Raw genomic sequence first — 13844 nt, 5'->3', positions numbered from 1 at the left:
TGGACGGAAAAGAGCAGATACGGATTAAATGGTTTTCAATGCATTCCTATGGGAAATGCAGATTCTACATAAGAACTTTTCCACTTGAAAACCACCTTCCGATACGGATTAAGTTCTTAAGTAGAGACCCCACTGTAGCTCTTTTATTGAACTTGAATCCTTTAGCTAGCTGGCCTGTGTAAGCACTATCCACCCGGATCCTCAGAAGAGTATTTTTTAGAAACACATCTTCCAGAATCCTCCAGTCATCAAAGTCATTGCCCATAACATTTGAGAGATTCTCAAAGTGGTAATCAGAAAAGCTGTTTTTCCAAACTGCTGGATAGCTCAGTATGGTTGGAAGTCAGATTCCTCACTGTGCCTCCTTGACAGGGGCTGGACTCGATGGTCCATAGTGTCCCTTCCAGTTCTGCAGTTCTAAGATGAATCAAACTCTAGATGCATTTGTAGGGAAGAACTGCCTACAACACTCTCCTGCCAATTTTGAACTTCGGTACCAGTGACGGAGAGTTCATTAAAATCTGTAGTAACAAGCTTTTTGCACACCTCATTAAAAATGTCCTTGTGACCCTTCCAAGAACGCAACGGGTACCTGCCTCCTGCAAAGCCTCCTCCTCTTGCAATCATTTGCCACATACCGGAAGGGGCTAAAGGCTCCTTCTGCTCCAAAGTTAAGCATTCAACACTTTCTTACAGAGCCATGGGACAAAGCAAAGGTGTAAAACTGGCTAAAAGGGAAGACAAAGACACAATACACTTCTAAAAGAAGCTCTGAATTGCAGCATTTTATAAGAGAATGATATAGGAGCATAAATGACATAGGCCATGCTCCTATGGAGCTGATGCAACTGGTTGACATTCAAAACTAACGCAAGTCATTTTGCTGCCTGAGGTAAAGAACAAGATTGTGGCTCCCACATCCCCATTCTACATACAGCCCATCAAGTAGTTTAGTTATTTATTTACACAAAAGCATATACCCTGCTCTTTTACTATTTACACACCATTCAAATACAATAAAATACCAACAGAGTATACTAGTGATGAAAACAAACAAATATTATTGAGAAAATATTAAATAACATCTAATTAGGAAAAAAACACGTAACAGAGTTCTGAATAGGCACAAAACAAACCACAAAGCAAGCAAACAAAAAGCAAATTGGGCCATTTCACAATTTATTTCAGGGCACTTTAGTACAGTCCTCACATCCAAATGACATCTAGTAAAGATAAAGGCTCCCCTTGACATTTAGTCCAGTTGTGTCCGACTCTAGGGTGTGGTGCTCATCCCCGTTTCCAGGCCGTAGAGCCAGCGTATGTCCGTAAACAGTTTCTGTGGTCATGTGGCCAGCACGACTAGACACAGAATACCCTTATCTTCCCACTGTGGTGATATCTATTTATCTATTCACTTTTTTACATGCTTTTGAACTGCTAGGTTGGCAGGAGCTGGGACAAGCGACGGGAACTCGCTCCATCACATGGATTTGATCTTACAACTGCTGGTCTTCCGACCTTGCAGCACAGAAGCTTCTGCAGTTTAACCCATAGCGCCACCATGTCCCCCAAATGAAATATAGACCCCAAGCACCTCTAATTTATCCACTTTTTAAAAGTGTATATTAGATATGTATATTATGAGCGCTCTTGAAGAGAAGTGTATTAGGTAATACACCTCTTAAAGATCTGGTTGAGAGCCTGTGCCTGATGCAATCTAATAAACATGCCTAGTATTCAAATACACTTCTTTCTCTTGTCTTCAAAGGCTAGTCAAGAAACTGCCATGGTAGCATGTGGGCAGTTTCTTGACTAGCCCTGTTAATTAGCCAATATCCTGAATTGGCTCTTCAGGATACTGGCTAATAAATTCAGCCACTTCACAATATTGCCAAATCAAAAAAGGAAAACCTTTGGTTCATTCCCAGAGATCACATGCACTGGAAACAGACCAAAAGAGAGTAATCCAACCTGCACCTAAAAAGTAGAAGTTCCTGACAGAGGCCAGAAAATGTGAGTACGACTGCTCTGGGAGTGGGCTGGCTGGCTCCAGAAAATATGTTATCTGACCAGAGTCGTTAGAAAGCAAGCCAGCTTGTCCCTCCAGAAGACCAAACAACAGGCCAAATAGCAGACAAAATGCCAGCTTAGTCAGCCCCTCTGTTAGAGAATGCTTTAGCACTATGGGGCAATATACAAGTCAAAACAACAAGTAAAACCTATGTAAGTCTAATTTATTCAATACCAAAGCTGAGAAACATTACTTTAGGCCAATGGACCCAACACTGGGTTCTTCACTCTTCTTGGACTAAAGCTCCCCAAAGCATTTTCTACTAGCTGTGGTGGCCAGAATTTCTGAGAGTTGTAGTCCAAGAACAACTGTGGACTCAAGGTTGTGAACTGCTTTTATGCTATGCAGCTGGAGGAGATTCTGGGAGTTATAGCCCCCAAAAGTCAAATTTCAAAACCTTCATCAATGAATCTGCTCCAGTTGGTGCTCTGATCTCGTAAGATTGGGAGATACATTCTAATCCACGCCACCAGACGTTAAATTTGAAACCTATACCTCTGACCTGTGTTTGCAGCTCCCAATTTGCTTTTAACAAAGGAGCCTGACACATCCATTTGGCCATGATTTTTGAAACTTTTAGGGTTTTTTTGTGGCAAGCTCTGTGGTGCCCAGTCTGATAAAGAACTATATGGGATAGAAAGCTAGCTTACATTTCTGATTTTTGTGTGTATATCACTCATCATTGCCTTTAAATTACATGATCTAATTGAGAGTAACAACTGGGATGCAAAGTTTAAAAAGTTAAAGTTGAGCAGGGTTCTAATTCTAGCCAGCATGGCCTGAGACCACGTTGGCCAAATTTGGGGAATTGTAGCCCAGTAACAGCTTTTCCAAGCTCTGCACAAGATGTACCTTAATCATAAGAATTATGTGCCGTTAAGTCAATAGAAACCCTTTTCAGGGTTTTCTATGTAGAGATATACTAAGAAGTGGTTTGCCATTCCCTTCTTCTGGGGGCACTCTTGGACTGTGCAGCTTGCCCAAGATCACACAGGTTGGTTTCACTTACAAGAGTCACAGTATGGAATTAAATTTGCAACCTCTGGCTCTGCAGCCAGATACCTAAACCACTGAGCTATCCAGCCAGATCAGATGTGCCTTCGATGGAATTTAAACTCATTTAGATAAATCAATGGGCAGTCAGTTTTGCAATGGGTACCAGTCATGATAGCTATATGTATGTATATAACCTCCAGTTTTAGAAGCTGTCTCTGAATTGTTTATTGTTGGAAACAACATCATGACAAATCTATTATCTGCTTGTGGGCTACCTCCAGAGCCAGACAAGATAGCCTTTAGCCTGACTCTCCATGGCTGTTTTCAATTCCCCCCCCAAAAAAAATATACCCCAACTACCAATATAGATAGACACAGTAGTCCTGGATGTTTGGGGGGGTGGGGCTGCAATTCAAATAGCTTAATATTTCATACACAGAGTGAGAAAACCAGGACTTGCACATCTATTGGACAAAGTATGTTCTCTTTTTGTTTTTACTCCCACTGTGAAGTGGTCTTAGAACTCTGTTAGTTAATGGAAATTTTAGTATCCCATTTCTAACCAGACTTTGTTAAAACTCAGATATGCGTGCACGCAGCATAAACTTTTCTCCCTGTTGGTATGCGGCCTAGTATCCAACAACCGCATGAACCTCCTCTGCCCGCTGTGACTTCCCCTCTCCCAACCCCTTGGCATTTTCAGGACACAGTTAAAAATGTAACCTGTCCCGTCTGTTTTTACAGCAGCAGCAACCTGCTGGTTACAGCCAAGCAGAACAAACTCAAGCACAACTTCCAACATCAGAACTCAGCTGCACAAGGGCATAACACAACAAACATCTCTGGCAACACCAAATTCCCCAGTCAAAAGAAACCGGCTTATTCAGAGCACAAACAAAATTCTAGGCAAGCATGGGGCTCTGCTAAACAGTCTTCCACATTCTTGGCATGGCTGGACAACAGGCTCTTAGGGTCACCTGAATGCCAAAGCTCAACACAGAACCCAGATGCAAAAGGGGTAGGTGGGGGATTGAAACAAAATGTTACTACAAAGGACATAGCCAATAACTACGGTAGCAGTATATCATAAGCCCTACAAGACAACCTATACTGTATATGCTAGTTCAGATTTAGAACTGAGTTGCTAAAGGTCAGAGATTCCAGCACCCAGACTTAAGGATGCAAGGAAAAGCCATTTACTCACTTTCTCCATTTTCTGTTTGACCAGTTTCAAGTACATAACAGGACTTTTCCTCCAATTTCATTTATTATTATTATTATTATTATTATTATTATTATTATTATTATTATTATTATTATTATTATTATTATTATTATTATTATTATTATTATTATTATTATTATTATTATTATTATTAATTTATTTTACAAGATTTGTTTTTTTTTTAGCCACGCCATTACCAATGGTCTATGCCACATTTGCTCAGGGGTCTTTGAGGAGACACCTTGTCAAATGAATTTTACAGTTTCAGGTAAACAGCAGGTCGTCTCAACACCGTATGTAATGATATACATGTATAATTCATGGGGCTAAATCCTGTTGCTTGTCCTACCTAGAAGAGATCCATGAAATCAATTGAATTTATACAAATGTTGACTTCAGAAATTCCACTCTTGTAGTGGGTGTCCTCTAGATCAGTGGTCCCCAACCTTGGGCCTCCAGATGTTCTTGGACCACAACTCCCAGAAGCCTTCACCACCACCTCTGCTGGCCAGGATTTCTGGGAGTTGAAGTCCAAGAACAACTGGTGGCCCAAGATTGGGGACCACTGCTCTAGATGGAGAGCCAGTCTTTAAAACAGGAATGGATAAAGTGCATCCCACACATAGCCCACTCCCCACATCCCTCATGTGGACGGCCGGAAGCATTACAGCATAAAAGTGGGTTTTTCCACCAAAGTAGCTTTTGTTTAATCAGGTTTGGGTAGGGCACTAAGGCACCCTCAGAACAAAAAAATCAAAACAGAATTGGGCAAGCAGTTCTATTTTAGACATTACAACCCTGCATTTGAGGTTATTTTCTCCATGTCCATGATGCATACCTTTGCAAAAGCCATACTGATTTGTTTTTTAGCATAACCCACCCTTCTATATTGCTGATGATTTTATCTTCATCATTTTTACATCAACGTACATGGAACAGATGGTCAGCTAAGTAGGTTGCTGTTTCCTAAACTCTGCCAGTTTCCAAACTGTTGTTATATTAACCACTCTCCAGTCCACTGGTACAGAGGAATATGCTTCATTGTTTTTCTGAAATGTTCATATTTGAGATTTTTAAGAATTCTCAGTTATGACTTTACTGACACTGTCAACAGGATTTCAGCCTGTGATGAAGAAGAATGACAGAATACTGTAACATCTGAAAAAGTAAAAATTTAACAATAAATTTTGAAAACAACTAGGTATTACACCCAAATAATTTACATCTCAAAAGTAACAATTTTATTTATATTGTACTCTACACCAAAGTGCATTCCAATAAAATCAATAATGTATGAACAGGCAGCACATTTAACAACAATCTTAATTGTCTCTGTGTGTGCCTGTATATCAATACAAAACTCTTTAGAAAAAGCAATGATCAAGAACAATTAACCAACTGTTAAAAAAACAGCTAAAAACTTCAAATAAAATACCAATTGTCCATTATTCAAAAAAGTTATATTACAAGTAACAGTCACTACTACTAATTTTCAAACTCTGATCCTCAGATAAGAGTTATCTGGGGCAAAGTGATTTGTTCCTTTGCAATTACTCAATAGGTCTAAAATTTCATCACCTGTTACCATGATTTGCTCCAGACTTCCTGAATCATGATGCCACTTCAGGCATGGGTATCTATCACCTACATTTTCTGCAATGAAGACCAGATGGAAATAATTCATTCACCTTCTTTAACTCAAGTTGTTGTCCAACTGCCATCCCAGCTGGCTCCTGTATTTATGGCATTCTTCATTGCTGGTGTTACTAGTGGCATATTCCTCAAAAAAATAAAAATAAAATAATAAAAATAAGAATTTTACATCCTTAATTGGCTCTTTGCATTTTTAATGCAAATTTGTATTCCATTATGTCTACTTCATTCAGAGAAGATTTTACATCTCTGAAGTCTTCTTCTCCCCTCTGATAGCTTTCTTCCCACTACCTGTTAACCACGCTGCTGAAATTTTAGCCTCTGCAGCTTTCCTGATGTATGACATACATTTCAGTTGGTTTTTTTTATTCTGGTTTTGAGTAACCCCATTAAATTCTGTACTTGACTCTCTTGACATTTCTTTTTAACTTTCTTTTTGCTGTGTCTTTGATTCCGGGCTGGTTTATTTCTTTGTGAAATGAAAATGTGACTGTGTTGCAAATGTCGTAGTGTGACTCCTCTTTACATATATGTAAAATTTAACAGCACTACTGGTTTAATGAAATTAACACTTTGTGCTAAGGTGATTGAGCAGTTGCACAGCTTGCCTCTACAGCTCAGCTGCACTGCTATAACAACAACAACAACAACAACAACAACAACAACAACAACAACAACAACAACAACAACAACAACATGCTGTCAAGTCAATTATGAGTTATGGCAACTCCTTTTTTCAGGGTTTTCTAGGCAGACAATATGTAGAAGTGGTTTACCATTCTCTTCTTCTTGGGGGACCCTGGGACTATGCAGCTGGCCCAAGGTCAAACAGACTGGCTGTACTTTGGAAGAGGCATGGTGGGGAATCAAACTGCCAACTTGTGGCTCCAAACCACTTAATCTGGTCAAAATTTACACAGAAGTCTCCTTGTCTTTTGATACTTGTCTTTCATGAACAATTCTATTTGAACATGAATAAAATAATCCTGGTATTCACACTGTAATGAGAAATATTGTGGTGATTGTGAAGAACTACATAAGACTTAACAACTTTCCTGGACAAAAACCTATAGAGGAGTCTAGGAAAGAAATATATCTAACTCAAAGGCTGAAGAACAAACACATGCAAGGAAAGAAGAGGGGCCCATATTCTTTACAACAAAGCTAGAAAGTCAATAAATCCATAACCAATGACACTGAACAAAGTCCAGAGGCAAGAACACCCTTCCTGGAAACCTTTCTTCCAGCAGCCCCTTCTTAATAAAACCATGAGCCAACAAATACCTAGACTTAAATGCATGTCTTTTCATGCAGTATATAGGGATTTGATTTTTAAAAAATGCAATCTGCATCAACTGGATTCCATTACTTGACAGCTGGATTCTATTAATTAACAGTCATAGAGAAGAACATTAACATCTTCCTACCCTGTTGCAATCCTAAGATCTCTTTGAAAGAGATGTGTTCACTGGCACAAAGGGGACATTTCTCCCCAAAGCAAAAATCAGCATCATAAGAAGGATTTTAAAAAGGGTAGAATCATGTCTACTCTGATCCTACTGATTATTTTTCTTCATGCAGATATGCTATGTGGATTTTTTTAAAAAAACCTGCATACTAGAGGTAGTGGTGCATCCAGTCTAATTTGGCTCTGAGAACTGAATATAGATCAAGTAACCTACATTGCATCAATCACAGTGCTAAGGAATCATTATCATCATTATCTTAGAACTACACAGCTGGAAGGGGCTCTATAGATCAAGTCTAGCTCATGTCAAGGAGGCACAGTGGGGAATCGAACTCCTAACCTTTCTCTCTCCACAGCCAGATACCTAAACCACTGATCTAGAATAGGAATGCAAGATTTCATAAACAACACTGGAGAAAATGTAACACACTGCATTATTGGACAGGGCACGTGCAACCTTCAGGCATCCATGAACTGCAACTCCTATCATCCCTAACCAAGACAGCCAATAGTGAGGGATGGGGGAGCTGCAATCCTGCAATGCATGAGATCTAGCATTGGTCTTGGAGGCAGATCAGTCAGATTCAAACCCCACTTATATTCAAAAACATTATTTCTCTGGATGTTTTGAGGATTACATGAGTAAATAGCATAAGTTTGGAGGTTAGTTGTAGCACAAACATCAGAGACCTATAGCACTTTAAGGGTTAGTACAGTAATTTTTTCATTACACCGGGATTCATGGATTCTAGTGTATTCAACTTCTTGAAGTGTTATTCAGAATTTCAGGTACTATAGAAAGTGAGATCAGACAGAAAAAGCCAAAACTACCAATAGTGCAACTACATTAGTAGCATTGGCCATTCACCAAATTGTAGCTGATAATGCAAATGCTGGCCTCTGGTTAAACCAATTAACACATGTTGTGTGATATGAATCCATTTTCCCAATTCATCCTTCCGGCAATAGACTGAAACTTCCTAATGAATCTCCTAATGAAAGATTCAGCAGAGTTTGTTTCTAAACAGCATTGTGTAATTTTTCCTAATTTCGGACTACAGTATTGTGAAAAGAAATAAATACCCTGAGGCCTTTCTCCCCAACACATATGAGCATGGTATATTTACAAGCACATCCTTGTGTAAAGTAAAGGCAAGTCTTACCAAGAAAGCAAGGGAAAAGCTTCATAAAAATAAATAAATTTAGGAATGCTAAACCTGCTTTTCAATTGACTTGAGTTATATTGCAAGGATCAGTCCCAGAGAGTGTCAAACATTCTGCCAAGCAGGAGGAGCAAAGGGGATAAGACACAAATTGGTGGAAATCCTGATGCACAGTTATACAAATGACATCATCTTTACATACGAACTGCCATAAGTTAAAAAATCTCCATAGGCATCATCTGTTGCTCACTGAGTCATACAACTCAATGGGCAACAGAGAATGTCTACAGAGATTCCTTAAAGTACAACAATTCATGTCAAAAAGTTACACCATTTGTGTAACCGCAAAACAGAATTTCAGCCAATGCAAGGAAATAATAATTTAAGATGCAAGCTGGCAGCAACAATTCAATTTGCACCAAAGAAGGGGGAAGATTTCATCACTGGCTGGCCTATTTGATGGCCAGGGATGGACTTGAGCCATAGTGTAAAAATGTGACAGAACTACTTTAGAGGAATAATCAAGACACAAACATAGAGAGGGTAGCTTAGGAAACAGCAGTGGTGAATCCTATACCTGTGGACGATGCAATAAGAATCTTCATACATTTTCTGAGCTAAATTGACCTGGAAAAGATTTAGAGACTAAAGCTGCAGAAAGACAAAAAAGAATGACAGAGCTTGGAAAAATTACTTGCTGGGACTACAACTACCAGAATACCCCAGGAAACCTAGTAGCTATGGGCAAGCAATCTGGGAATTGTGATTTTAAAAAGTTACTTTTCCAGTCTCTGTAGAAAACATCCATATTACTGGAGAATGAGAACTGTGTGTCCCAGTTGCAAGTCACTTCTGTGCCAGCCAACACAATTCTGAAAAACGTTGACCCAGCTTTGGCAAGAGGAGAAAGGGAAGGTGGATGTACATGGCTAGAATTTGGAGGACAACTCTTACCACTACCCCTACATTACCCCACTGTTTATTTATACATTCAGTCCTCTACTGATACACTTTAAAAGTGTGCTACATCCAGATCTTACTTGAAACACCTTGTTTAAAAATCTCCAGTTAAACCCCATACTGTACCTCAATGCACCCTGGAGCACCAAGATTTAGAAAATGATTGGAAGAGTTACTTTAAAAGCTGTCTGAGCTCTTGTGTGTTTACCCAAAGAGACACCGGATGATAACCTTAACCTGCAATCCCATGATGGTTACCAATGAGCAAGCCCAGATGAGCAGAGCACAACTTCCTTGCGAGGAAACAGGCCAACAATTAACATCAAAAATTTTTGCAGCACCTTAAGGACTACAAAGTGGTGTCTGGCGTAGGTTTTCAAAAACTGTCACTGTGGAGATCCCTTCAAGGTCTTCACACCACTCACTTCATCAGATCACATCATGCAGCGCGCAAAAGCTTATACTGAATACATTTTATTCATCCTTAAGATGCTACAACACTCTTCCTCTGTGCTGCAACAGACTAATCACAGCCAGCTCGCTGAAATTTGTATATTGGATTGTGAAGTTATGTCACAGCTGAGTTTGCACGCGCACACAAAACACTTGCCATCAGAATATCTTTTTTGAACGAGGACCTATCAATAAGCTGTGATATGAAGTGCTCTGGAAGAAGAAGGCTGAAAATCAAGCAACAAAGAATGACCAAAAAGTCGTATTTTATTTGTCTGGGTAGCTTAAAGAACTGGAACTAAAAGTATGCCTGAAAGGGGCATTTGTAGGGGGAGAAGGGAACAAGCCCTGGGAATTTCTCCAGGAAAAAGAATTATTTCCTTGTGACATGAATGAAAAGGAGCTCTTGAAGCAGAGTACGAAGGTGACAATCTGGAACTGTGACTTCAGTGTTACAGAACAGAATGGTGCTTTTTTCTACTAATGTGGGATGCCCATGACTCTTCCATGGAAATATTTGGTGTCCTCAGGATTAAGGGACAGTCTCACAAAATAAGGGCACCTGGACAGTGGGATACATAAGCCAGGTAAGAGGGGAGTTAATTTCCTCGAATTAATTTTCCCAAAATTAATTTCAGGGAAAGTGAGTAAAATTCAACTACACCTGGCTGATTGGGGCAACTTTTCCTCAAAGCATGTTTCAAATGACAACCCTATACAGTACCTTTATTTGCAAATCCAGGGGAAGTGACACTTATTGTTGCTCTGGCTTAAGCAACAAACTACCTTGGACCAGCTGTGCTCAGAACCAAAAAGTGAGAGATGTGGGCTGCCCTAGGATTTTCTCTTTTATATAGTACTTTTTCATGGCAATGGGTATGGGCTTATCCAGCTGGAAAAAGCTATGGAGCTAACACAAGGGACTACAGAAGCAATATCTGTGCTGGAATGACCATCAGTAGGAGGCAACCTTGGATCTTGAGGAGCTCCTCTTTAGGAAGGACCATAAAGATTCCCTAAAGGTAGTCCAGGGGCAGCAAGCAAAAATTAATCCTGTGGACTATACGATGGGAATCTTGATACAGACAGGCAGCAACAAGAGAGGTTAGTTATTTCAAAGATACAAACTGGTGAGAATATGACATCAGGATATGTGAGTGACAGAGGATAAAAGCAATTCCAGCTAGTCTCTTGACTGATGCAAAGTGAAGGGATTTTTAAAGGCCTATTAAGGAAGATGTGCTGCTACCTATAAAGTTGTATGGGCTTAATAGTGGTAGTGGGAGAGGACACTTCAAGTGGGGGGGTCATTACTGTTAGGGTAGGAAAGTGGGTCTCACAAGAAGCAACTGGATAACAACAGGCAGGAAGTCAACAGATGAAGCCCAGCAGTGGGGGTGTGAAGCATCACCTGTCAAAGCTCTGGCTGTCACACAGTCATGAAAAGCAAAAGGGGGGGGGGGAGCAAAAAATATTTTATTTTTAAGGTCTGCAGCAGGAAGAATGAGATGAGAGGGGCCAGGTGGTTGCTCCACCAGCAGCAGGCGATGGAGAAAGTCTATCTTTGACTTGGGTCAAAGGAGGGAGACGGCGGGGCAGGAAGACGAAGCTCCTTACAAAGGCGTAAGGAGCCGGGATGTCTACCTCTGGAAGGGGGGGCAAAGGGTTACCTTGGGGGGCAGGCTGAAGAAGATGGGCAGCAGCACCAGCGGGGCGCAAAGAAGCACCAAGTAGCGGCGGATATTCCACACTTTCTTCACCAAGGCTCCCAGCGCTGCCATAACCCGACAAGGGCTCAAGGGGGCCGGCTGGAGGAAAGAGCGACACGGAGCCAGAGAGAGAGAGAGAAGGAGAGCGGGAGGGAGGGAGGGAAGGAGAGACCAGCTGCGGCGCCGGGGCCGCCGTTTTATCCCGGGCGAAGGAGGAGGGGAGGCGGGAAAGAGGCAGGGCTCTTACCTGGGGGCGGCAGCCGCGCGGAGGCCGGGGCACGACGACGACGCCGGCCAGGCCGGCCGACACCCACCTCTCCTTGCTCCATCCTCTCGCGCCCAGGGCGTGAGGAGAGGAAGCCGCCGCCGCCGCCTGCTCCTTGTCCTCGCCTCAGGAGGTGGCCCGGGGGCCCCCCTTCGGGGCGAGCGGTCGGTTCTGTCACTTCGGAGCCGGGGGCTCGCCTTTCACGGCCGCCGCCACGTGCTACGCAAAGCGGTCAAACTTAACTTTCGCGCTGGCCACCGGAGCGGGGAGGGCCGTCACAGAGATGGAAGATGGCAGGGTGGGGGGGACCCGAAAGGCCCGAAATGCAGAAGTACGGTTTTAAAAAAGAAAGGGGGGAAACACACAAGCACACACACAAACACACCCCGAAAGCATTTGTGTGCATAAAAAGGAGGTGGACAGCTACCAGCAGGTCTGAAGGAACACACACACACACACACACACACACACACACACACACACACACACACACACACACACACACACACACACACACACACACACACACACACACACACACACACACACACACACACACACACACACACACACCCAGCAGCCTCCACACATCCCCTTGGTGGACGGCGTCGTGTATGGTCATTTTCTAGCTGTGAAAACATTTCATTTGGAGCCGATCGCGTTGCTGTTGTTATCCTTTCTCGGAATATTCGAAGCATGACTTCTCCACCGAGTACTATTCCAAACACAGCAAAGATGGACGGCGTTCAGGGTTCTTTCTCCCTTTTCACTCCTGAAATGTTCTTACCTTCTTCTGAAAGAGGTCGCTTCCTTCTGAATCGTGTGAAAGAATTTAAATACTGTTTTCCAACTTTTTTTTAAAAAAAGTTTCATTTATATCAACCTTTTTTCTTAGATGACCTCAAACTGGCATGCAGAACTAGCTTCTTTCCCAATTCATCCTCACCACACTATTCATATGAGGCTGAGAAGGAGCACAATGTGACTAATGGACTAATGCCTGGATCTCCCAATCTCTAACTGCTACACCTCATTGCCCCTCAATTCAGAAGAATGCTGTTATTGTTGTGTGCCATCAAGTCGCCTCCCACTTACAGTGACCACATGAATGAAACATCTCCAAAATGTTATGTCCTCAACAGCCCTGTTCGGCTCCTGCAGCCTCACGGACATAGCTTCCTTTAGAGAGTCAATCCATCTTATATTTGGTCTTACTCTTGTTGTGTTCCCTTCAAACTTTTCCAGCATTATTGACTTCTCCAGAGAATCCTGCCTTCTTATGATGTGGCCAAATTAGGACATCCTCAGTTGTCTACTCAAACGAAATATGTGTAAATAGTGGGTTGCAAAACGAAAAAGAAAAGAAAAAGCCAGTGCATTCAAGTCTTCATTGACATAAGTGCATACCAAAGAAAGGAATCATCTCAGCCTATACCACTTTATTCAAGGTTGCAAAGTATTAGAGCCACTCAGTTTCTTCTGAGTTCGTTAATTCCAGAGAAAACATACAAAAAGAGACTGAAAATTAATACACTGCATTGGAGAAATTATGGCACATAATACAGTATAATAACGATATGCCAACAAGTTTATTCCGACTTATGGCAATACTTTCCAGGGTTTTCTAGGCATGTGGTATTCATTCCCTTTGGGGGGCATCTTGAGACTGTGCAGCTTATCCATGGCTACACGGGCTGGCTTTCCCTCAGGAGACATAGTGAGGAATCAAACACCAAAATTCTGGCTCCACTGCCAGATATCTAAACCACTGAACTATCCAGACACAGAAAGAAAGCCACAGATGGAAGACTATGTTAATTAAACAGATTCAAATGTTGAATTAAAGTGTATGTTCATATTGATGAAAAGGTCATGGCTGTA

At 41.6% G+C, this 13844-nt stretch overlaps 1 protein-coding gene across 4 annotated transcripts in view; it reads right to left on the bottom strand.

Annotated features, from left to right (window-relative positions):
- SLC13A3 (solute carrier family 13 member 3) overlaps positions 1 to 12026 on the bottom strand; it is a 56394-nt gene extending 44368 nt beyond the window's left edge. Inside the window, exons 1-2 of one of the 4 annotated variants that reach the window (XM_072996910.2) lie at positions 11660 to 11791; positions 5981 to 6072 (exon numbers count right to left, since the gene is read on the bottom strand). In XM_072996910.2, the coding sequence (XP_072853011.2) occupies positions 5981 to 6013 (33 nt within the window). In that variant the 5' untranslated portion in view covers positions 6014 to 6072; positions 11660 to 11791. Of the gene's footprint in view, positions 1 to 5172; positions 5261 to 5980; positions 6073 to 11659; positions 11867 to 11945 lie in introns of those variants that run through there. The other 3 variants (XM_072996912.2, XM_072996909.2, XM_072996911.2) reach the window with 3 other exon arrangements.
- Positions 12027 to 13844: the final 1818 nt, after the last annotated feature.

The sequence above is a fragment of the Pogona vitticeps genome, chromosome 4 (assembly GCF_051106095.1).
Source record: "Pogona vitticeps strain Pit_001003342236 chromosome 4, PviZW2.1, whole genome shotgun sequence".
Lineage (NCBI taxonomy): Eukaryota > Metazoa > Chordata > Lepidosauria > Squamata > Agamidae > Pogona > Pogona vitticeps.
The sequence above is the reverse complement of the archived record's forward strand: the minus strand, read 5'-3'. Positions and strand labels throughout refer to the sequence as shown.